The sequence below is a fragment of the Dendrobates tinctorius genome, unplaced genomic scaffold, assembly GCF_039654945.1.
Source record: "Dendrobates tinctorius isolate UK_male_01 unplaced genomic scaffold, ASM3965494v1 ptg000071l, whole genome shotgun sequence".
Taxonomy (NCBI): Eukaryota; Metazoa; Chordata; class Amphibia; order Anura; family Dendrobatidae; genus Dendrobates; species Dendrobates tinctorius.
The window spans coordinates 16,647,460-16,674,353 of record NW_027361739.1 but is presented as its reverse complement, the minus strand read 5'-3'; the positions used below and the strand labels follow the sequence as shown (position 1 = coordinate 16,674,353).

Below are 26,894 nucleotides of genomic sequence, written 5' to 3'. Positions count from 1 at the left end.
AAGGCATCATGACACCCGCAGACCATTCCATCAAAGTCTGCATTCCAAAACGTCACTACTTCCCTTCCGAGCCCCGACGTGTGCCCATACAGTAGTTTTCTTCCACATATGGGGTATCAGCATACTCAGGACAAATTGGACAACAACTTTTGGGGTCCAATTTCTCCTGGTACCCTTGGGAAAATAAAAAAATGGTGACTAAAAGATCATGTTTGTGGAAAAAATACGAATTATTTATTTTCACGCCCGGGCGTTATAAACTTCTGTGAAGCACTGGGGGGGTCAAAGTGCTCACCACACATCTAGATAAGTTCCTTAGGGGGTCTAGTTTCCAAAATGGTGTCATTTGTGGGGGGTTTCCACTGTTTTGGTACATCAGGAGTTTTCCAAACGCGACATGGTGTCCGATCTCAATTCCAGCCAAAAACGTCAAATGGCGCTGCTTCCCTTCCGAGCTCTGCCATGCGCCCAAATAGTGGTTTACCCCCACATGTGGGGTATCAGCGTACTCAGAACAAATTGCACAATAACTTTTACGGTCCTGTTACCCTTGGAAAAATAAGAATTGAGGGTGAAAAGATCATTTTTGTGGAAAAAATATGATTTTTTAATTGTATGGCTGTATGTTATAAACTTCTGTGAAGCCCATGGGGGTTCAAAGTTCTCACCACACATCTAGATAAGTTCCTTAGGGGGTCTAGTTTCCAAAATGGTGTCATTTGTGGGGGGTTTCCACTGTTTTGGTACATCAGGGGTTTTCCAAACGCGACATGGTGTCCGATCTCAATTCCAGCCAAAAACGTCAAATGGCATTGCTTCCCTTCCGAGCTCTGCCATGCGCCCAAATAGTGGTTTACCCACACATGTGGGGTATCAGCGTACTCAGGACAAATTGCACAATAACTTTTAGGGTCCTGTTACCCTTGGGAAAATAAAAATTGGGGTGAAAAGATCATTTTTGTGGAAAAAATATGATTTTTTAATTGTACCGCTGTACGTTATAAACTTCTGTAAAGCCCTTGTGGGTTCAAAGTTCTCACCACATATCTAGATAAGTTCCTTGGGGGGTCTAGTTTCCAAAATGGGGTCACTTGTAGGGGGTTTCCACTGTTTAGGTACATCAGGGACTCTCCAAACGTGACATGGCGTCCGATCTGAATTCCAGCCAATTTTGCATTGAAAAAGTCAAACGGCGCTCCTTCCATTCTGAGCTCTGCCATGCGCCGAAACAGTCGTTCCCCCCCACAAATCAGGTATCAGCGTACTCAGGACAAATTGCACAATAACTTTTTCAGTCCAATTTCTCCTGTTACCCTTGGTAAAATAAAAAAAATTGAACCTGAAGTATTTTTTTTGTGAAAAAAAGTTAGATGTTCATTTCTTTTTAAATATTCAAAAAAATTCTTGTGACGCACCTAATGGGTTAATAAACTTCTTGAATGTGGTTTTGAGCACCTTAAGGGGTTCAGTTTTTAGAATGGTGTCACTTTTGGGTATTTTCTATCATATAGACCCCTCAAAATGGCTTCAAATGTGATGTGGTCCTAAAAATAAAATGGTGTTGTAAAAATGAGAAATCGCTGGTCAACTTTTAACCCTTATAACTTCCTAACAAAAAAAAATTTTGGTTCCAAAATTGTGCTGATGTAAAGTAAACATGTGGGAAATGTTACTTATCAAGTTTTTTGTGTGCCGTATCTCTGTGATTTAAGGGCATAAAAATTCAAAGTTGGAAAATTGCGAAATTTTCAAAATTTTTGCCAAATTTCCATTTTTTTCACAAATAAACGCAAGTTATTTGAATGAAATTTTACCACTAACATGAAGTACAATATGTCACGAGAAAACAATGTCAGAATCACCGGGATCAATGGAAGCGTTCCATAATTATGACCTCATAAAGGTACAGTGGTCAGAATTGTAAAAATTGGCCCGGTCATGTACGTGCAAACCACCCTTGGGGGTGAAGGGGTTAAATAGTTTATAATGGTACTGTACAACGCAGCAGATTCTGCTGCGGATCTGCAGGGCCAAATCCGCTGCGGATCCGCTGCAGAATCCGCAGCGTGTGCACATACCCTAATAGGGTTGTCATCACTGCCACTAGTCACCCACCTTTCCTTGGGTTCTGGTCCCTGACGGTATGGCTGCAGACCCAACCTCTCAGGTGCCAAGGAAAGCTGGGTGACAACCTTGCAATGTGAAATCGGTGGTCAGTCGGATTAACTTGAAACATATACTGGAGAAGATCAGTAGTCGGATTTATATTTTCTAGAAATCTGATTATTTTAGGGAACATTGTGGTTGATTGTGGAGCTTGAACCATATGTGATTGTTTGTATCTTACTTCTTGCACTCCATCCACCCATTTTGGAGACAGTCGTCTGGTGACTCCGATGGCAGCTTCTGGGTCCAGACTGATGTCTGACACCAAGGCCATACGATCATCTGCCAACTAATAAGACAAGGGGACATGGTTAAGCATGGGTAGTAATGCACGGCAGCACAAGAAGCTTGACGCATGTCACGTACGTCCATACTGCCTGCCCTAACATACATGTAGATCTGATGGACCCAGACTACTCAGCTCACCCTTAAGCCTGTAAAAATGGAAGCCACAATAGCGATGGAAGTCTATAGATAATTGCAAACCCATTGGATTTGCTACAATGAATTTAATAAATCTGTGACGTCTGAAATCAAAATCTACTATTTTGTGTATACAGGTCCTATGCAGAATGATGTGTTTCCATGGTTACAGATTATAAACAAACCCTGGGAGATCAGATAGAATATCAATTACAACGGAAAAATGAAACATCCAAAATAGAATTTGGATTAGGTGGGGGAGACTGTACCTCATCGAGCTCCTGGATACGCATTCAGTGGGTGCAGGCAGGGGGACAAGAGAGAGACAGAACATAAATCATCAGTGCTGATTAAAGGCAATCGACAACACTATTAATTCTTGGGTAGAGAGAGAAAGCTTTGATTTTTCCATGCAGAATGAGCAGAGATATTAACCTAAATCTTGATCAGAAGCAGAGTTACGGTATGTGCACATGGTGCGGATTCTGCTGCGGATGAGCAGAGTTTCTGGCCCTGCGGGTCCGCAGCAGTTTCTGCTGCGTTGTACAGTACCATTGTTTTCAATGGTAGAACCAAAAACGTTGGGCACATGCTGCGGATTTGCTGTGGGTTACAATCCGCAGCATGTCAATTCTTTGTGCGGATTCCACTGCGGTTTCACACCTTCACCATTGTGAGGTGTGAAACCGCAGGGCTAATCAGCAGGTATTTTGCCCTGCGGATTTACCTGCGGATTTTTCAAAATCCGCACGGACAAATCCGCAGCACTTTCAACTACATGTGCACATAGCCTAACAAGTCACGGTTCACAGAAGTGGTCAGCCATCTTACCTCGAGTCCAGAATGGCACCCTGACCAGGCTTTGCCCATCATTTATAAAGCATCAGCATATCTACAGATTGTGGGCTGCTTTAAACACACTAAGGTCTAATTTCCAGAAAGCCTGGTAACCCATCAGTACATTTTGTTCTTGTTCAGATTTGGACTCACGATCCCAATGCTGCAAGTAAACAAGCCGCCCTGGCAGAGGTGCTTTTCAGGAGTCTAGTAAAGTGCCTTCTCCCTCTGGCCATACTGGCTATTAAACAGCTTGCCTATAAACGGATAATGCAAAGATAAGAATTTTTTAGCAAGACCTATGTATGAATGATTATCATGTCTACATGACAGGTGATCATTGGAGGTGCGACACCTGGGATCCTTATCGATCGCAAGAAGGGGGTCCGAAAGTCCCTGCATGAATGGCGAGTTAGTGCACATGTGTGACCACGGCCCATTCATAGGTAACATGTGCACAGTGCATGCACTGAAATACTGACCCATCCTGCATCTCCAGCGCTGTTCTGGTCCTCTCGTGCACCAGGTGACCACAACTTTGACTTCCCAGCTCAAACATCGTCTCATCAGCTGCTTTCTCAATGTAAGTCTATATGAGGATCATAAGTGTAAACCCAGAAAATGCCATGTGAGCTGACCGGTCAGTACTGTGGACACAGCCTGGTGAAGAGGAGGACCAGAGCATCTCCGGAAACAAAAAACAAAAAAAAGGGGGGGGGGGAGGGATGGTTTAACTTCTTAAGGACCGGGCTATTTTTCACTTTTGCGTTTTGTTTTTTTCCTCCGATTTTTCCAAGAACTATAACTTTTTTTTTTTTTTTTGCAGAGCGAGCACTTTTGCAGACACCATTCATTTTACCATGCAACGTATTGGAAAACTGGAAAAAAAAAATTCCAAATGCAGTTGCAATTGCGGGAACAAAACCGCATTACCGCAATTGTTTTTTGGGTTTTGTTTTCATGGCGGTCATTGTGTTCAGTTAAAATAATCGCATGATTTTCCAGGTCAGTATGATTACTGAGATAAACAATAAAAAATATTGTTATTCTCACCTTCCGACGTCCTGCGCAGCCTTCCCGCCTCTCTCCACGCTCCCGGTCTCAGTAAGCCTTTGCGAGCGATGACGTCCGTTCTCGCGGGATCGTTAAGTCTCGCGGTCATTCACACGATGTCATCGTCAATGACCGCGAGACGTTGCGATCCCGCGAGAACGGACGTCATCGCGGTAATTGTCGGAAAGGATTACTCGGACCGGGAGCGTGGAGAGAGGCGGGAATCCTGCGCGGGACGTTGGAAGGTGAGAATAACAATTTTTTTTTTTATTATTTACATTTTTACTATTGATGCCGCATAGGCAGCCTTAATAGAAAAAGTTGGTCACGCTCGTCAAACACTGTTTGACGAGTGTGACCAACCTGTCAATCAGTTCTCCAAGCGATGCTATAGATCGCTTGGAAAACGCTAGCAATTCTGCAAGCTAATTACGCTTGCAAAATGCTAGTTTTTCCGTGGGAAAATCACGGGAATTTAAAAAGCGATTTTCCCGTGGAATGGAATTCCGGAGTTCTCGCGGTAATTTCCGCGAGAATTCCGCTATGTGTGAACCCAGCCTTAGAGTTTTATTTACAGATGGCTTCAATTTTATATATTGATAGATTGAACTTTTACAGACATGGCAATACCAATTATGTATATTCAATATCTTTATTTTTAATGGTGGGAGGGGAAGAAAGGTGATGGAGTAATTTATTATTTTTTTTTTACTTTTTGCTTCAGTCTCCTTAGGGGACTTGAACCTGTGATCATTCGATCGACTATTCAATATACTGCAATACAAAGTAAAAAAATTACTTTTTATAGAAGTACTGTCAAGACCATAAAGGGTAGGGGTGGGGCTGGCATATCAAACCATCAGCACCCCACAATCACATCACGAGGTAGCAGATGAGCACATGAAACGGCACGCTCCAGGCCGCGTGCTCTAAATGCCGCTGTGAGAGATTGACAGCCGCATTTAACAGGTTAAAAGCAGTGGACGTAGTTCTGGTTCACTCGCGGTTAGAGGCAGTTAATGGTGGAATAACCACAGCCAACATCTGATGGGAACGGTGCAGGCTCAGATCCTGAGAAACTTTGGATATGTACAGTGCTCGTCATTAAGGGGTTAAAAAAGAAAGCTCCCCTGACAAAAATGCTTAATTTTGGATATAACTGTCTGTAAAGACCATATATTAAGCAATCACATTATTTTAATCCACAGACCCAACCTACAAAGAATGGAGAGATCTGTAATTTTGTATGGTACTGTAGGTACACTTCACCTGTGAGACCGAATCTAAAAATAAAAAACTGAAAATCACAGTGTATGATTTTTAGATATTTAATGCAATAAAATGCAAATTAACTAAGTATTTGATACAATAGAAAAACAGAACGTAATATTTGGTACAGAAACCTTTGTTTGTAATTACAGAGGTCAGACGTTTTCTGTAGTTCTTGACCAAGTTTGCACACCCTGCAGAAGGGATTCTGGCCCACTCCTCCATACAGAACTTCTCCAGATCGCTCAGGTTTCGGGGCTGTCGCTGGGTAACATTGAGTTTCTTCTCCCTCCAAAGATTTTCTATTGGGTTCAGGTCTGGAGACTGGCTAGGCCACTCCAGGACCTTGAAATGCTTCTTACAGAGCCACTCCTTAGTTGTCCTGGCTACGTGATTTGCGTCATTGTCATGCTGGAAGACCCAGCCACAACCAACCTCCAGTGCTCTTACTGAGGGAAGGAGGTTGTTGCCCCAAATCTCTTGTTACATGACCCCATCCATCCTCCCTTCAATAGTCATCTTGCCCCCTTTGCAGAAAAGCACTCCCAAAAGTTAGATGTTTCCCCCACCATGCTTCATAGTTTGGGCGGTCTTCTTGGAGCTGTACTCATCCTTGTTCCTTCAAACATGGCAAGTGGGCTGGATACCAAAAAGTTCTATTTTGTTCTCATCTGACCACATGGCCTTCTCCCATGCCTCCTCCGGATCATGAAAATGATCATTGGCAACTTTCAAACTGGTCTGGACATGTGCTGGCGTGAGAAGGGGGACATTGTGTGCCCTGCAGGATTTTAATTCATGATGACGTAGTGTGTTACTAACAGTAATATTTGAGATGGTGGACCCAGCTCCCTTCAGGTCATTGACCAGGTCCTCCCATGTAGTTGTGGGCTGATTCCAGACCCTTCACAGAATCATCCTTACTCCACTATCATGGAGCCCCAGACCGAGGAAGACTGACAGTCATCTTGTGCTTCTTCCATTTCTTAATAATTGTGCCAACAGTTGTTGCCTTCTCACCAAACTGCTTGCCTATTGACCTGTAGCCCATCCCAGCCTTGTACAGGTCTACAATTTTGTCCCTCAGACAGCTCTTTGGTCTTGGCCATGGTGGAGAGGTCGGAGTGTGATTGATTGAACTTGTAACCTGTATAAAAGACACCTGTTCACACACAAATGTATGCAATTAATACAGGTAATGAGTGCAGAGTAGGAGGGCTTCTTAAAGAAAAACTATCCGGTCTGTGAGAGCCAGAATTCTTGCTGATTGGTAGGTGATCAAATACGGATTTCCTGCAATAAAATGCAATTATTAAAAAATCAAACTATATGATTTCCTGCTTTTTTAGTTTTCGATACTGTCTGTCACAGCTGAAGTGTAACTAAGATAAAGTTACAGACCTCTCTATTCTTTGCAGGAGAGACACAGAGAGAGAGTTTTGTTTTTGCACATTGAACTGAACAGGAGCTCGCAACCCTCTGCCTTCCAGATTGCTGGAGGCAGTGCTCTTCTAACTTCTATGAGATGCTTTGCCTCGGCAGTATGGGAGGAGAGCAATGAAACGAAAGGTAGCTGAGAATGAACCGTGAACTCCAACCAACCGGCCTGCTTCAGATCAGTGCTTATAAGTTCTAAAAGAAAAAGCTTGTAAGCACTGCACAGACTGCAGCAGTGGCCGGTAACCAAGGTAATGAAAAGTAAAAAATTAAATTAAAAATTGCTCCACTCTTAAGACTTTTTAATAACATGTAAATGCCAAAGTTCTTTGTTTATACAAGCAATTTGTTATTTTACTCATTTGAGATCATGATAAAAACGCTTGAATAAAAGTTACCCAATAAGTTATATGTACCCTGAAAAGGTGCCACTGAATAATTCAACAGATTCAGCAAAAAAATAGCCCCAACTTGGCTAAGCCGATGGAAAAATAAAAAGGAATATGACGATGAGTTAACAAAAGCTTAGCTGCTTAAGAGTTAAGGTGCACAGCTGATTCACAAAAGGTCACCATTGTGCACTCAGAGACACATAATGACAGATCTGTCAACAGCAGCTTGTAGGTGGTTTCAGATTTTCCCCCACACTTCTCAGGACAGGGCATGGGCACGAGATCTAATACCCTTGTGAGAAATAAGTGGGAAAGCTAAAAAAAAATAAATAAAAGGAAAGTCAAAAATAGCTGGCACAGACTACAGATTCCACATCTAACTATAGATCCAATGGGAATGGAAGGCAGCGACGATTGTAAGTCATCATACATAGGACCATGTCACTTGGCATCTCAACTGGTTGGTTGACAATTGTCCTTCTGTTAATAGTTATAAGGCTATATTCACATTGTGTAAGTGTCCCTGTCAGACTGCTTGTCTGCATGAAGCCCCTAACAAACTGATTGACCCCAATATACATCAATGGCATCCGTTCTTATGAATCAGGATGTGAACAGAGCTCATGTAAAATACTGACCAAAAACTCAAACGTGTGCACGAGGCCGTACAGTCACTGTCCATGAGTTGGATAGGGGCTCATACACTGCTGCAGTGTGGATCCATGCTTTTCTATCAAGCTTGTTGGTTGATACCTATATAAAAGCTAGCGGAGAAGTTGCCTTAATATAAGGGGGAGGGGGATAGTTGCTTTCCTCTATCATCTAACTGTACAGTATGTTATATAAAGATGATCCACCCCAAAATGCAGATCACCACATAAAGTCCAGTGAAGACACCGATAATGGTAATGTACTGTATGTACACAGTGACTGCACCAGCAGAATAGTGACTGCAGCTCTGGAGTATAATACAGGATGTAACTCAGGATCAGTACAGGATCAGTAATGTAATGTATGTACACAGTGACTCCACCAGAAGAATAGTGAGTGCGGCTCTGGAGTATAATACAGGATGTAACTCAGGATCAGTAATGTAATGTATGTACACAGTGACTGCACCAGCAGAATAGTGACTGCAGCTCTGGAGTATAATACAGGATGTAACTCAGGATCAGTACAGGATCAGTAATGTAATGTATGTACACAGTGACTGCACCAGCAGAATAGTGACTGCAGCTCTGGAGTATAATACAGGATGTAACTCAGGATCAGTAATGTAATGTATGTACACAGTGACTGCACCAGCAGAATAGTGAGTGCAGCTCTGGAGTATAATGCAGGATGTAACTCAGGATCAGTACAGGATAAGTAATGTAATGTATGCACACAGTGACTCCACCAGCAGAATAGTGAGTGCAGCTCTGGAGTACAATACAGGATGTAACTCAGGATCAGTACAGGATAAGTAATGTAATGTATGTGCATAGTGTCTGCACCAGCAGAATAGTGAGTGCAGCTCTGGGGTATAATACAGGATGTAACTCAGGATCAGTACAGGATAAGTAATGTAATGTATGTGCATAGTGTCTGCACCAGCAGAATAGTGAGTGCATCTCTGGAGTATAATACAGGATGTAACTCAGGATCAGTAATGTAATGTATGTACACAATGACTCCACCAGCAGAATAGTGAGTGCAGCTCTGGAGTATAATGCAGGATGTAACTCAGGATCAGTACAGGATAAGTAATGTAATGCATGTACACAGTGACTGCACCAGCAGAATAGTGAGTGCAGCTCTGGAGTACAATACAGGATGTAACTAAGGATCAGTACAGGATAAGTAATGTAATGTATGTACACAGTGTCTACACCAGCAGAATAGTGGGTGCAGCTCTGGAGTATAATACAGGATGTAACTCAGGATCAGTAATGTATGTACACAGTGACGGCACCAGCAGAATAGTGAGTGCATCAATGGAGTATAATACAGGATGTAACTCAGGATCAGTAATGTAATGTATGTACACAGTGACTGCACAAGCAAAATAGTGAGTGCAGCTCTGGAGTATAATACAGGATGTAACTCAGGATCAGTAATGTATGTACACAGTGACTGCACCAGCAGAATAGTGAGTGCAGCTCTGGAGTATAATACAGGAGGTAACTCAGGATCAGTACAGGATAAGTAATGTGATGTATGTACACAGTGACTGCACCAGCAGAATAGTGAGTGCAGCTCTGGGGTAGAATACAGGATGTAACTCAGGGTCAGTACAGGATAAGTAATGTATGTACACAGTGGCTGCACAAGCATAATAGAGAGCGTAGCTCTGGAGTATAATACAGGAGGTAACTCAGGATCAGTACCGGATAAGTAATGTAATGTATGTACACAGTGACTGCACAAGCAGGATAGTGAGTGCAGCTCTGGAGTATAATACAGGATGTAACTCAGGAGCAGTACAGGATAAGTAATGTTTGTACACAGTGACTGCACCGGTAGAATAGTGAGTGCAGCTCTGGGGTATAATACAGGATGTAACTCAGGATCAGTACAGGATAAGTAATGTATATGTACACAGTGGCTGCACAAGCAGAATAGTGAGTGCAGCTCTGGAGTATAATACAGGAGGTAACTCAGAATCAGTACAGGATAAGTCACGTGATGTATTTACACAGTGACTCCACCAGCAGAATAGTGAGTGCAGCTCTGGGTATAATACTGAATATAACCCGGGATCAGTATAGGATAAGTAATGTAGGTACACCAGGACCTAACTTTATATGTAGTCATTTGATGCATGCTGTAAAATAATGTGTTAAAGACATTACCCTTTAAAGTGGATCTGTCAACAAGATTCACCTTTCTTATTGTATTCTTTACAAGATGATTAGTATAAAAGCATTAACAGAATGTTAATAAAAATGCCATTTATTAAAGGATCTCTCAGTGAGCACTTTCTGATTGGAGTTTGTAACTCCACTTCCTTCCTCTAAGCTCATCTCAGCTAATTTATGACCACAAGATTCAACTCAACTTTCAAGTCTTCATAAATCAGCTGAGAGGAGATCAGAAGAATAACTAACTCCTCTCTGGTCAGAACCAAGTCAGTGATGGATCCTCATTCTGCAGCCAGCAAGAAACATTACAACACAGAGGCTATAGAAGGCAAACAGTGCAGAATATTCAATGAAACCCAAATGCAAAAATGATTTTTATTCAACAATGCATGCACTAAAAAAAAGGCCCACAGAAGGAATAAACGGCACAACAGTAACCAAAGAAAGGACCATGGAGTCAGTGAGGAGACTTGGGGTCATCTATTGGTCTGCAGCAGTACAACAGTAACTACTGGTCTGATTACTGATAAATATTGGGGTGGGATCCTGCACTAGAACACTGTCTATACTGTAGTTATGTAACAGCACAGCAGTATAATATATAATACCTTAGAACAGGCAGCAAAACGGAGCAAGAAACAGCTATGTACAAGTCAGTATGTCATGTATACACTGCCATCTGTCACCTACACCAGGCCTCAGACCAGAAAGGAACACGTCAGCAGCAGACAGAAGAAAAAGGAAAAGCCAGAATGACAAATGACTGGACACACATGCAACAGACATGACACCCGGGGGTGGGGAAGCCTGTAACTAGACCAGCCCGCCATCAACAGCCACTGGAGGAGACAGGACAACCCTGAGGCACAGGGGCATCATATATGCCAGCACGAAGATACAGCAGACAGCTGCCTGTATACCGGTGATATATATTATGTACAGTACTATGCAAGAGTCTTAAGGGCAAGTGTGGGAAAAAATGCTGAAGAGAATGCTTTAAAAAGTGGTAATACTTTTTATCAATTCACAAAACTGCAAAGTGAATGAACAAAAGACATAAAACATCAATATTTGGAGACCACCCTTTGCCTTCAAAACATCACTTCTTCCAGGTATACTTGTTCTTAAACACAATTTTTGAAGGAACTCAGTATGGAGGTTGTTCCAAACATCTTGGAGAACTAACCACAGAACTTCTATGGATGAGGCTTGTGCAAATCTTTCTGTCTCTTCATGTAATAGACAGATTTAATGTTGAGATCAGAGCTCTGTGGGGCCGTATCCTCACTTCCAGGACTCTAGTACTTCTATATGCTGAAGTTAGTTCTTAATGACATTGGCTGTATGTTTGGAGTCACTATCCTGGCGCATAATAAATTTGGAGCCAGACGCCTCACTGATAGGACTGCATGATGGATAAGTATCTGCTTGTATTACTCAGCATCGAAAATACCAAGAAATGGACCATGTTCAGGACCATAGACACAGTGGGTGACCATGGAAACACAGTGCAGCATATGAAGGACACATGTTTAATTCTGCTTGAAATTGAAAGATGTCCAGGACTGCCATCAGCACTGGTGGCAACCAGTGGGACCAGCTAAATCCATCTACTGTTTGGAGAAGTGTGACAAAATAAGGTCTTCAATGAAAAACAAAGCAACTGAGGTTCAGAAAAACATCAGCAGATGCTCTCCAGTGAGGAGTCAAAATGTGAAATATTTGGCTGTAAGAGAAGACCGTTTGTTCACTGATGGGCTGGATATTAGTACAATAATAAGAGTCTGCAGATAACAATGAAGTATGGGGAGGGATCCTGGAAAGGCTGAGGGTAACTGGAGTCAGAATTTGTCAGGATTAATGGTGGCTTCAATGCTGATGAATACAGGCAGATATATATATATATATGCATTATGTAATACCATCAGGGAGGCATCTGATTGGCTCCAAATTTATTGTGCAACAGAACAACGACCCCAAACATACAGTGTCATTAACGGACCTCTCCACTACTAGGACAACGCCTTCTCGATCTGAACATTTGGCGCCAATAAATTAAAAACAATTATACTCTCCTCCCATGCCAGTGCTGTTCCAGTCGTATCATCACTTACATTCCTGGGACTCTCGTGCGTTTTTTGAGACACAAGATCCCTTCACCCAATCAGCGCTGGCATCACTGTCCTCGCCGTCGGGCAATAGAGAGCAGCCGCGATTTCCTGTTGATATTCAATACTTCTGAAGACAGGGACAGTGACGCCAGTGCCGATTGTTTGCCGGGATCCTGTGTGACAAAACCTGCACGAGAGTCCCGGGAACATGAATGCGGACACTGGCACTGGAGGTGAGAATAAGTGTATTTAATTTATCGGCGCCAAACATGCAGATTGAGAAGTTGTCCTAATAGTGGAAAAACCTTTAAAAAGTATACTCAGCGTAAAGAACAATGATTCCTATAGGTGATAATATGGCATCCAGAGCCCTAATCTTAACATCATCCAGTCCTTCTGGGATTACATGAAGAGACAGAAGGATTTGCACAAGCGACTTCCAGAGAAGATCAGTGGTTAGTTCTCCAAGATGTTTGGAACAACGTCCCTGCCGAATTCACTCAAAGACATCGAGTTAGTGACAAGTGTGCCTAGAAGAAGTGATGCTGTTTTGACGACAGAGACAGGTCGCTCCAAATAAGGATCTGATATTAGCTTCACTTTGCATTGGTAATGGATAACATTATTAGGGTGCTTTCACATTGCATTGCGTGTCCCCATTGGGGCATATATCTGAACATATGTGTCAACGGGGGCCAATAGACTAATGGTAAAGCAAACGTGCGCTCTGACATGCATCATCTTCGGGACAGAACAACTTCAGAACACAGACACTCAGATGCAGTCTACTACATCTGTGTGTCGGCCTCCTGTAGGCGTCCACTGCCGAAAAAAGTGCACTTTTACGCTGCCGTCACTATTATAGTCTATAAGCGTGTTGACTAGGGATGATCGAACAGCTTAGGATAAGAGCTTATCCGAATAGCTGCCTCGGTAACTTGGAGCGAGCCAGATAATCAGCTGGTCGGCACTGCAGCTGCATGTGTCGCGGCTGTGTGACAGTCACAACAAACAGGTTCTCCATACATGTGTTGTGACTGTCACACAGCTGCGACACATGCAGCTTCGGCGCCGAACAGCTGATTATCGGGAGAGTTCCAAGTATCTGGGTTACGGAGGCAGGGAAGCGTTATAGCTATTCAGATAAGCATTTATCCAAAGCGATTTGATCAACCCTAGTGTTGACGCATACATCCGGACCCAGTTATGTAGGGGATTTCGGACATATTCCCCAATGGGGTCACAGAACTCAATGTGAGAGCACCCTTACGCTGCAGCATTTTCCACACCTGCAGAAAACCTAGCCACAGTACAGTATTATACACAGTATATTGCTCCATATATACAGATGACATTCATTAAACACAGTACATGGCATTACATGGGTGTTCAGGTCACGCATCTCCCCCGGCCACACATTACATGAGTGTCAGGTCACAAACCTCCCCCAATCCCCCATTATGCGGTTGTCAGGTCACACACTACATAAGTGTCAGGTCACGCACTTCCCCCGGTCACACATTACACAGGTGTCACGTCCCACACCTCCCCCGGTCACACATTATACGGGTGTCAGGTCACTCACCTCCCCCGGTCACACATTATACGGGTGTCAGGTCACACACCTCCCCCGGTCACACATTATACGGGCGTCAGGTCACACATCTCCCCTGGTCACACATTACACAGGTGTCACGTCCCACACCTCCCCCGGTCACACATTATACGGGTGTCAGGTCACACACCTCCCCTGGTCACACATTATAGGGGTGTCAGGTCACACGCCTCCCCCGGTCACACATTATGCGGGTGTCAGGTCACACACCTCCCCTGGTCACACATTATACGGGTGTCAGGTCACACATCTCCCCTGGTCACACATTATAGGGGGGTCAGGTCACACGCCTCCCCCGGTCACACATTATACGGGTGTCAGGTCACACATCTCCCCCGGTCACACATTATACGGGTGTCAGGTCACACGCCTCCCCCGGTCACACATTATGCGGGTGTCAGGTCACACACCTCCCCTGGTCACACATTATACGGGTGTCAGGTCACACATCTCCCCTGGTCACACATTATAGGGGTGTCAGGTCACACGCCTCCCCCGGTCACACATTATACGGGTGTCAGGTCACACGCCTCCCCCGGTCACACATTATACGGGTGTCAGGTCACACGCCTCCCCCGGTCACACATTATACGGGTGTCAGGTCACACGCCTCCCCCGGTCACACATTATACGGGTGTCAGGTCACACGCCTCCCCCGGTCACACATTATGCGGGTGTCAGGTCACACACCTCCCCCGGTCACACATTAGATGGGTGTCAGGTCACACACCTCCCCTGGTCACACATTATACGGGTGTCAGGTCACACAGCTCCCCTGGTCACACATTATAGGGGTGTCAGGTCACACGCCTCCCCCGGTCACACATTATACGGGTGTCAGGTCACACGCCTCCCCCGGTCACACACCATGCGGGTGTCACGTCACACACCTCCCCCGGTCACACATTATACGGGTGTCAGGTCACACACCTCCCCTGGTCACACACCATGCGGGTGTCACGTCACACACCTCCCCTGGTCCCCCATTATGCGTTTGTCAGGTCACACACCTCCCCTGGTCCCCCATTATGCGGGTGTCAGGTCACACACCTCTCCTGGTCCCCCATTATGCGGGTGTCAGGTCACACACCTCCCCTGGTCACACACCTCCCCTGGTCACACACCATACGGGTGTCAGGTCACACACCTCCCCTGGTCACACATTATACGGGTGTCACGTCACACACCTCCCCTGGTCACACATTATGCGGGTGTCAGGTCACACACCTCCCCTGGTCACACACCATACGGGTGTCAGGTCACACACCTCCCCTGGTCACACATTATGCGGTTGTCAGGTCACACACCTCCCCTGGTCACACACCTCCCCTGGTCCCCCATTATGCGGGTGTCACGTCACACACCTCCCCTGGTCCCCCATTATGCGGGTGTCACGTCACACACCTCCCCCCGGTCACACATTATGCGGGTGTCAGGTCACACACCTCCCCTGGTCACACATTATACGGGTGTCAGGTCACACATCTCCCCTGGTCACACATTATAGGGGTGTCAGGTCATACGCCTCCCCCGGTCACACATTATACGGGTGTCAGGTCACACATCTCCCCCGGTCACACATTATACGGGTGTCAGGTCACACATCTCCCCCGATCACACATTATACGGGTGTCAGGTCACACGCCTCCCCCGGTCACACATTATGCGGGTGTCAGGTCACACACCTCCCCCGGTCACACATTAGACGGGTGTCAGGTCACACACCTCCCCTGGTCACACATTATACGGGTGTCAGGTCACACATCTCCCCTGGTCACACATTATAGGGGTGTCAGGTCACACGCCTCCCCCGGTCACACATTATACGGGTGTCAGGTCACACGCCTCCCCCGGTCACACACCATGCGGGTGTCACGTCACACACCTCCTCCGGTCACACATTATACGGGTGTCAGGTCACACACCTCCCCTGGTCACACACCATGCGGGTGTCACGTCACACACCTCCCCTGGTCCCCCATTATGCGGGTGTCAGGTCACACACCTCCCCTGGTCCCCCATTATGCGGGTGTCAGGTCACACACCTCCCCTGGTCCCCCATTATGCGGGTGTCAGGTCACACACCTCCCCTGGTCCCCCATTATGCGGGTGTCAGGTCACACACCTCCCCTGGTCACACACCATACGGGTGTCAGGTCACACACCTCCCCTGGTCACACATTATACGGGTGTCACGTCACACACCTCCCCTGATCACACATTATGCGGGTGTCAGGTCACACACCTCCCCTGGTCACACACCTCCCCTGGTCACACATTATGCGGTTGTCAGGTCACACACCTCCCCTGGTCACACACCTCCCCTGGTCCCCCATTATGCGGGTGTCAGGTCACACACCTCCCCTGGTCCCCCATTATGTGGGTGTCAGGTCACACACCTCCCCTGGTCCCCCATTATGCGGGTGTCAGGTCACACACCTCCCCTGGTCCCCCATTATGCGGGTGTCAGGTCACACACCTCCCCTGGTCCCCCATTATGCGGTTGTCAGGTCACACACCTCCCCTGGTCACACATTATGCGGTTGTCAGGTCACCACCTCCCCCGGTCCCATATTACATGGGGGCCCTATGTTGCGGTCACACCCCGGGGCCGGGACTCACCGCTCCGCGGCTCTGCGCGCTCCCCGGGCGGCCGGGGTTACTCACTTGCTCGGCAAGAATGTGCCGGTTATGGGCGGCATTGTTCCGCAATAATAAGAAGGCGTCGGTCAGGCGACGAGTGGCCATGTTCCCAGGCGGCCCAACGGGCCACTAACCCTCCCGCCCGGTACCCGCCGCTCACACACTCCGGCCACACGGCCTACTACGCCCGCCGCCGTACACCACGGCACCGACAGCCCGCATCACAGCACTTCCGCCAGGAAACCTCAACCGGGGAAACACGTCCGCCAATTCCGCCAGAACCGGGGTGTGAGTGGGAATAATGCCCCCAACTTCCGGCAGACAAAACTACAGACTCCATTTAGTTGTAGACAGTGTGCCTTGGATATTTTATCTGTAAGTAATATCAAAACATGACTGTAAATGGAGACAAAACGGAGAAATATGATTTGACCTCTTGTGATTCATACGTTACGCCACACCCTTTATCCCTGATTGGCTGGAGGAAGTGACAGGGGTGTGTCTGGTGACTTGTAGGTAGATGTGCTGATGTGACATGTTTCCCCATTGCCAGTAAATGCTTGCTGAGAGTTGGGTTCCGCCATTATGTGAAGGCTTTTTCTCCTCACGGTACTGTTATTATTATTACACTGCGACCATCATGCTTAGTCAGTGATCCCATACTGTCGTTTATATCCGTGAAGTGATCTGATATTGCAGGAATGACTTTCTATAGCCACAGAGCTCTGTTTGAAGCTTGACATGGAGGACAGGTAGAGAGTGTCAGACCCCGCACTACACATGGAGGACAGGTAGAGAGTGTCAGACCCTGCACTACACATGGAGGACAGGTAGAGAGTGACAGACCCCGCACTACACATGGAGGACAGGTAGAGTGTGACAGACTCTGCACTACACATGGAGGGCAGGTAGAGAGTGACAGACCCCGCACTACACATGGAGGGCAGGTAGAGAGTGTCAGACCCCGCACTACACATGGAGGACAGGTAGAGAGTGACAGACCCCGCACTACACATGGAGGACAGGTAGAGAGTGTCAGACCCCACACTACACATGGAGGACAGGTAGAGAGTGACAGACCCCGCACTACACATGGAGGGCAGGTAGAGAGTGACAGACTCCGCACTACACATGGAGGACAGGTAGAGAGTGACAGACCCCGCACTACACATGGAGGACAGGTAGAGAGTGACAGACTCCGCACTACACATGGAGGACAGGTAGAGAGTGACAGACCCCACACTACACATGGAGGACAGGTAGAGAGTGACAGACCCCGCACTACACATGGAGGGCAGGTAGAGAGTGACAGACTCCGCACTACACATGGAGGACAGGTAGAGAGTGACAGACCCCACACTACACATGGAGGACAGGTAGAGAGTGACAGACTCCGCACTACACATGGAGGACAGGTAGAGAGTGACAGACCCCGCACTACACATGGAGGACAGGTAGAGAGTGTCAGACCCCACACTACACATGGAGGACAGGTAGAGAGTGACAGACCCCGCACTACACATGGAGGGCAGGTAGAGAGTGACAGACCCCACACTACACATGGAGGACAGGTAGAGAGTGACAGACCCCACACTACACATGGAGGGCAGGTAGAGAGTGACAGACCCCGCACTACACATGGAGGACAGGTAGAGAGTGACAGACCCCACACTACACATGGAGGGCAGGTAGAGAGTGTCAGACCCCGCACTACACATGGAGGGCAGGTAGAGAGTGACAGACCCCACACTACACATGGAGGACAGGTACAGAGTGACAGACCCCACACTACACATGGAGGACAGGTAGAGAGTGACAGACCCCACACTACACATGGAGGGCAGGTAGAGAGTGACAGACCCCGCACTACACATGGGGGACAGGTAGAGAGTGACAGACCCCGCACTACACATGGAGGACAGGTAGAGAGTGACAGACCCCGCACTACACATGGAGAGCAGGTAGAGAGTGACAGACCCCACACTACACATAGATGACAGGTAGAGAGTGACAGACCCCACACTACACATGGATGACAGGTAGAGAGTGACAGACCCAGCACTACACATGGAGGACAGGTAGAGAGTGACAGACCCCACACTACACATGGAGGACAGGTAGAGAGTGACAGACCCCGCACTACACATGGAGGACAGGTAGAGAGTGACAGACCCTGCACTACACATGGAGGACAGGTAAAGAGTGACAGACCCCACACTACACATGGAGGACAGGTAGAGAGTGACAGACCCCGCACTACACATGGAGGACAGATAGAGAGTGACAGACCCCACACTACACATGGATGACAGGTAGAGAGTGACAGACCCCACACTACACATGGAGGACAGGTAGAGAGTGTCAGACCCCGCACTACACATGGAGGGCAGGTAGAGAGTGACAGACCCCACACTACACATGGAGGACAGGTAGAGAGTGTCAGACCCCGCACTACACATGGAGGACAGGTAGAGAGTGTCAGACCCCGCACTACACATGGAGGACAGGTAGAGAGTGACAGACCCCGCACTACACATGGAGGGCAGGTAGAGAGTGTCAGACCCCGCACTACACATGGAGGGCAGGTAGAGAGTGACAGACCCCACACTACACATGGAGGACAGGTAGAGAGTGACAGACCCCACACTACACATGGAGGGCAGGTAGAGAGTGACAGACCCCACACTACACATGGAGGACAGGTAGAGAGTGACAGACCCCGCACTACACATGGAGGGCAGGTAGAGAGTGTCAGACCCCGCACTACACATGGAGGGCAGGTAGAGAGTGACAGACCCCACACTACACATGGAGGACAGGTACAGAGTGACAGACCCCACACTACACATGGAGGACAGGTAGAGAGTGACAGACCCCACACTACACATGGAGGGCAGGTAGAGAGTGACAGACCCCGCACTACACATAAAGGACAGGTAGAGAGTGACAGACCCCGCACTACACATGGAGGACAGGTAGAGAGTGACAGACCCCGCACTACACATGGAGAGCAGGTAGAGAGTGACAGACCCCACACTACACATGGAGGACAGGTAGAGAGTGACAGACCCAGCACTACACATGGAGGACAGGTAGAGAGTGTCAGACCCCGCACTACACATGGAGGACAGGTAGAGAGTGACAGACCCCGCACTACACATGGAGGGCAGGTAGAGAGTGACAGACCCCACACTACACATGGAGGACAGGTAGAGAGTGACAGACCCCGCACTACACATGGAGGACAGGTAGAGAGTGACAGACCTCGCACTACACATGGATGACAGGTAGAGAGTGACAGACCCCGCACTACACATGGAGGACAGGTAGAGAGTGACAGACCCCGCACTACACATGGATGACAGGTAGAGAGTGACAGACCCCGAACTACACATGGAGGGCAGGTAGAGAGTGACAGACCCCGCACTACACATGGAGGACCGGTAGAGAGTGACAGACCCCGCACTACACATGGAGGACCGGTAGAGAGTGACAGACCCCGCACTACACATGGAGGGCAGGTAGAGAGTGACAGACCCCACACTACACATGGAGGGCAGGTAGTGGGTGACAGACCCCGCACTACACATGGAGGACAGGTAGAGAGTGACAGACCCCGCACTACACATGGAAGACAGGTAGAGAGTGACAGACCCCGCACTACACATGGAGGACAGGTAGAGAGTGACAGACCCCGCACTACACATGGAGGACAGATAGAGAGTGACAGACCTCACACTACACATGGAGGACAGGTAGAGAGTGACAGACCCCGCACTACACATGGAGGGCAGGTAGAGAGTGACAGACCCCGCACTACACATGGAGGGCAGGTAGAGAGTGACAGACCCCACACTACACATGGAGGGCAGGTAGAGAGTGACAGACCCCACACTACACATGGAGGGCAGGTAGAGAGTGACAGACTCCACACTACACATGGAGGGCAGGTAGAGAGTGACAGACCCCACACTACACATGGAGGGCAGGTAGAGAGTGACAGACCCCACACTACACATGGAGGACAGGTAGAGAGTGACAGACCCCGCACTACACATGGAGGGCAGGTAGAGAGTGTCAGACCCCGCACTACACATGGAGGGCAGGTAGAGAGTGACAGACCCCACACTACACATGGAGGACAGGTACAGAGTGACAGACCCCACACTACACATGGAGGACAGGTAGAGAGTGACAGACCCCACACTACACATGGAGGGCAGGTAGAGAGTGACAGACCCCGCACTACACATGGGGGACAGGTAGAGAGTGACAGACCCCGCACTACACATGGAGGACAGGTAGAGAGTGACAGACCCCGCACTACACATGTAGAGCAGGTAGAGAGTGACAGACCCCACACTACACATAGATGACAGGTAGAGACTGACAGACCCCACACTACACATGGATGACAGGTAGAGAGTGACAGACCCAGCACTACACATGGAGGACAGGTAGAGAGTGACAGACCCCACACTACACATGGAGGACAGGTAGAGAGTGACAGACCCCGCACTACACATGGAGGACAGGTAGAGAGTGACAGACCCCGCACTACACATGGAGGACAGGTAAAGAGTGACAGACCCCACACTACACATGGAGGACAGGTAGAGAGTGACAGACCCCGCACTACACATGGAGGACAGATAGAGAGTGACAGACCCCACACTACACATGGATGACAGGTAGAGAGTGACAGACCCCACACTACACATGGAGGACAGGTAGAGAGTGACAGACCCCGCACTACACATGGAGGACAGGTAGAGAGTGACAGACCCCGCACTACACATGGAGGACAGGTAGAGAGTGACAGACCCCACACTACACATGGAGGACAGGTAGAGAGTGACAGACCCCACACTACACATGGAGGACAGGTAGAGAGTGACAGACCCCGCACTACACATGGAGGACAGGTAGAGAGTGACAGACCTCGCACTACACATGGATGACAGGTAGAGAGTGACAGACCCCGCACTACACATGGAGGACAGGTAGAGAGTGACAGACCCCGCACTACACATGGATGACAGGTAGAGAGTGACAGACCCCGAACTACACATGGAGGGCAGGTAGAGAGTGACAGACCCCGCACTACACATGGAGGACCGGTAGAGAGTGACAGACCCCGCACTACACATGGAGGGCAGGTAGAGAGTGACAGACCCCACACTACACATGGAGGGCAGGTAGTGGGTGACAGACCCCGCACTACACATGGAGGACAGGTAGAGAGTGACAGACCCCGCACTACACATGGAAGACAGGTAGAGAGTGACAGACCCCGCACTACACATGGAGGACAGGTAGAGAGTGACAGACCCCGCACTACACATGTAGGACAGATAGAGAGTGACAGACCCCACACTACACATGGAGGACAGGTAGAGAGTGACAGACCCCGCACTACACATGGAGGGCAGGTAGAGAGTGACAGACCCCGCACTACACATGGAGGGCAGGTAGAGAGTGACAGACCCCACACTACACATGGAGGGCAGGTAGAGAGTGACAGACCCCACACTACACATGGAGGGCAGGTAGAGAGTGACAGACTCCACACTACACATGGAGGACAGGTAGAGAGTGACAGACCTCACACTACACATCGAGAACAGGTAGAGAGTGACAGACCCCGCACTACACATGGAGGACAGATAGAGAGTGACAGACCTCGCACTACACATGGAGGACAGGTAGAGAGTGACAGACCTCGCACTACACATGGAGGACAGGTAGAGAGTGACAGACCCCGCACTACACATGGAGGACAGGTAGAGAGTGACAGACCCCACACTACACATGGATGACAGGTAGAGAGTGACAGACCCCACACTACACATGGAGGACAGGTAGAGAGTGACAGACCCCACACTACACATGGAGGACAGGTAGAGAGTGACAGACCCCGCACTACACATGGAGGACAGGTAGAGAGTGACAGACCCCGCACTACACATGGAGGGCAGGTAGAGAGTGACAGACCCCACACTACACATGGAGGACAGGTAGAGAGTGACAGACCCCGCACTACACATGGAGGACAGGTAGAGAGTGTCAGACCCAGCACTACACATGGAGGACAGGTAGAGAGTGACAGATCCCGCACTACACATGGAGGACAGGTAGAGAGTGTCAGACCCAGCACTACACATGGAGGACAGGTAGAGAGTGACAGATCCCGCACTACACATGGAGGACAGGTAGAGAGTGACAGACCCCACACTACACATGGAGGACAGGTAGAGAGTGACAGACCCCACACTACACATGGAGGACAGGTAGAGAGTGACAGACCCCACACTACACATGGAGGACAGGTAGAGAGTGACAGAACCCACACTAAATATGGAGGGCAGGTAGAGAGTGACAGACCCCACACTACACATGGAGGACAGGTAGAGAGTGACAGACCCCGCACTACACATGGAGGGCAGGTAGAGAGTGACAGACCCCACACTACACATGGAGGACAGGTAGAGAGTGACAGACCCCACACTACACATGGAGGACAGGTAGAGAGTGACAGACCCCACACTACACATGGAGGACAGGTAGAGAGTGACAGACCCCACACTACACATGGAGGACAGGTAGAGAGTGACAGACCCCACACTACACATGGAGGGCAGGTAGAGAGTGACAGACCCCGCACTACACATGGAGGGCAGGTAGAGAGTGACAGACCCCGCACTACACATGAAGGACAGGTAGAGAGTGTCAGACCCCGAAATACACATGGAGGACAGGTAGAGAGTGACAGACTCCGCACTACACATAAAGGACAGGTAGAGAGTGACAGACCCCGCACTACACATGGAGGACAGGTAGAGAGTGACAGACCTCGCACTACACATGGAGGGCAGGTAGAGAGTGACAGACCCCGCACTACACATGGAGGACAGGTAGAGAGTGACAGACCTCACACTACACATCTAGAACAGGTAGAGAGTGACAGACCCCGCACTACACATGGAGGACAGATAGAGAGTGACAGACCTCGCACTACACATGGAGGACAGGTAGAGAGTGACAGACCTCACACTACACATGGAGGACAGGTAGAGAGTGACAGACCCCACACTACACATGGAGGGCAGGTAGAGAGTGACAGACCCCACACTACACATGGAGGGCAGGTAGAGAGTGACAGATCCCGCACTACACATGGAGGACAGGTAGAGAGTGTCAGACCCCGCACTACACATGGAGGACAGGTAGAGAGTGTCAGACCCCGCACTACACATGGGCGACAGGTAGAGAGTGACAGACCCCACACTACACATGGAGGACAGGTAGAGAGTGACAGACCTCACACTACACATCGAGAACAGTTAGAGAGTGACAGACCCCGCACTACACATGAAGGACAGATAGAGAGTGACAGACCTCGCACTACACATGGAGGACAGGTAGAGAGTGACCGAACCCACATTACACATGGAGGACAGGTAGAGAGTGACAGACCCCACACTACACATGGAGGACAGTTAGAGAGTGACAGACCCCACACTACACATGGAGGACAGGTAGAGAGTGACAGACCCCACACTACACATGGAGGACAGGTAGAGAGTGACAGACCCCACACTACACATGGAGGACAGGTAGAGAGTGACAGACCCCACACTACACATGGAGGACAGGTAGAGAGTGACAGACCCCACACTACACATGGAGGACAGGTAGAGAGTGACAGACCTCACACTACACATCAAGAACAGGTAGAGAGTGACAGACCCCGCACTACACATGGAGGACAGATAGAGAGTGACAGACCTCACACTACACATGGAGGACAGGTAGAGAGTGACAGACCCCACACTACACATGGAGGACAGGTAGAGAGTGACAGACCCCACACTACACATGGAGGACGGGTAGAGAGTGACAGACCCCACACTACACATGGAGGACAGGTAGAGAGTGACAGATCCCACACTACACATGGAGGACAGGTAGAGAGTGACAGATCCCGCACTACACATGGAGGACAGGTAGAGAGTGACAGACCCCGCACTACACATGGAGGACAGGTAGAGAGTGTCAGACCCAGCACTACACATGGAGGACAGGTAGAGAGTGACAGATCCCGCACTACACATGGAGGACAGGTAGAGAGTGTCAGACCCAGCACTACACATGGAGGACAGGTAGAGAGTGACAGATCCCGCACTACACATGGAGGACAGGTAGAGAGTGACAGACCCCACACTACACATGGAGGACAGGTAGAGAGTGACAGACCCCACACTACACATGGAGGACAGGTAGAGAGTGACAGACCCCACACTACACATGGAGGACAGGTAGAGAGTGACAGAACCCACACTAAATATGGAGGGCAGGTAGAGAGTGACAGACCCCACACTACACATGGAGGACAGGTAGAGAGTGACAGACCCCGCACTACACATGGAGGGCAGGTAGAGAGTGACAGACCCCACACTACACATGGAGGACAGGTAGAGAGTGACAGACCCCACACTACACATGGAGGACAGGTAGAGAGTGACAGACCCCACACTACACATGGAGGACAGGTAGAGAGTGACAGACCCCACACTACACATGGAGGACAGGTAGAGAGTGACAGACCCCGCACTACACATAAAGGACAGGTAGAGAGTGACAGACCCCGCACTACACATGGAGGACAGGTAGAGAGTGACAGACCTCGCACTACACATGGAGGGCAGGTAGAGAGTGACAGACCCCGCACTACACATGGAGGACAGGTAGAGAGTGTCAGACCCCGCACTACACATGGAGGACAGGTAGAGAGTGTCAGACCCCGCACTACACATGGGCGACAGGTAGAGAGTGACAGACCCCACACTACACATGGAGGACAGGTAGAGAGTGACAGACCTTACACTACACATCGAGAACAGTTAGAGAGTGACAGACCCCGCACTACACATGAAGGACAGATAGAGAGTGACAGACCTCGCACTACACATGGAGGACAGGTAGAGAGTGACCGAACCCACACTACACATGGAGGACAGGTAGAGAGTGACAGACCCCACACTACACATGGAGGACAGTTAGAGAGTGACAGACCCCACACTACACATGGAGGACAGGTAGAGAGTGACAGACCCCACACTACACATGGAGGACAGGTAGAGAGTGACAGACCCCACACTACACATGGAGGACAGGTAGAGAGTGACAGACCCCACACTACACATGGAGGACAGGTAGAGAGTGACAGACCCCGCACTACACATGGAGGACAGATAGAGAGTGACAGACCTCACACTACACATGGAGGACAGGTAGAGAGTGACAGACCCCACACTACACATGGAGGACAGGTAGAGAGTGACAGACCCCACACTACACATGGAGGACAGGTAGAGAGTGACAGACCCCACACTACACATGGAGGACAGGTAGAGAGTGACAGACCCCACACTACACATGGAGGACAGGTAGAGAGTGACAGATCCCGCACTACACATGGAGGACAGGTAGAGAGTGACAGACCCCGCACTACACATGGAGGACAGGTAGAGAGTGACAGACCCCGCACTACACATGGAGGACAGGTAGAGAGTGACAGACCCCACACTACACATGGAGGACAGGTAGAGAGTGACAGACCCCGCACTACACATGGAGGACAGGTAGAGAGTGTCAGACCCAGCACTACACATGGAGGACAGGTAGAGAGTGACAGATCCCGCACTACACATGGAGGACAGGTAGAGAGTTTCAGACCCCACACTACACATGGAGGACAGGTAGAGAGTGACAGATCCCGCACTACACATGGAGGACAGGTAGAGAGTGACAGACCTCACACTACACATCGAGAACAGGTAGAGAGTGACAGACCCCGCACTACACATGGAGGACAGGTAGAGAGTGACAGACCCCACACTACACATGGAGGACAGGTAGAGAGTGACAGACCCCACACTACACATGGATGACAGGTAGAGAGTGACAGACCCCACACATGGAGGACAGGTAAAGAGTGACAGACCCCACACTACACATGGAGGACAGGTAGAGAGTAACAGACCCCACACTACACATGGAGGGCAGGTAGAGAGTGACAGATCCCGCACTACACATGGAGGAC

The 26,894-nt window shown here is 48.8% G+C and overlaps 1 protein-coding gene across 4 annotated transcripts in view; it reads right to left on the bottom strand.

Annotated features, from left to right (window-relative positions):
• Positions 1–17,078, bottom strand: part of STX16 (syntaxin 16) — a 32,960-nt gene extending 15,882 nt beyond the window's left edge. Inside the window, exons 1-2 of one of the 4 annotated variants that reach the window (XM_073582449.1) lie at positions 16,769–17,078; positions 2,348–2,455 (exon numbers count right to left, since the gene is read on the bottom strand). In XM_073582449.1, the coding sequence (XP_073438550.1) occupies positions 2,348–2,455; positions 16,769–16,894 (234 nt within the window). In that variant the 5' untranslated portion in view covers positions 16,895–17,078. Of the gene's footprint in view, positions 1–2,347; positions 2,456–2,858; positions 3,267–16,768 lie in introns of those variants that run through there. The other 3 variants (XM_073582450.1, XM_073582452.1, XM_073582451.1) reach the window with 3 other exon arrangements.
• Between the last annotated feature and the right edge of the window lie 9,816 nt (positions 17,079–26,894).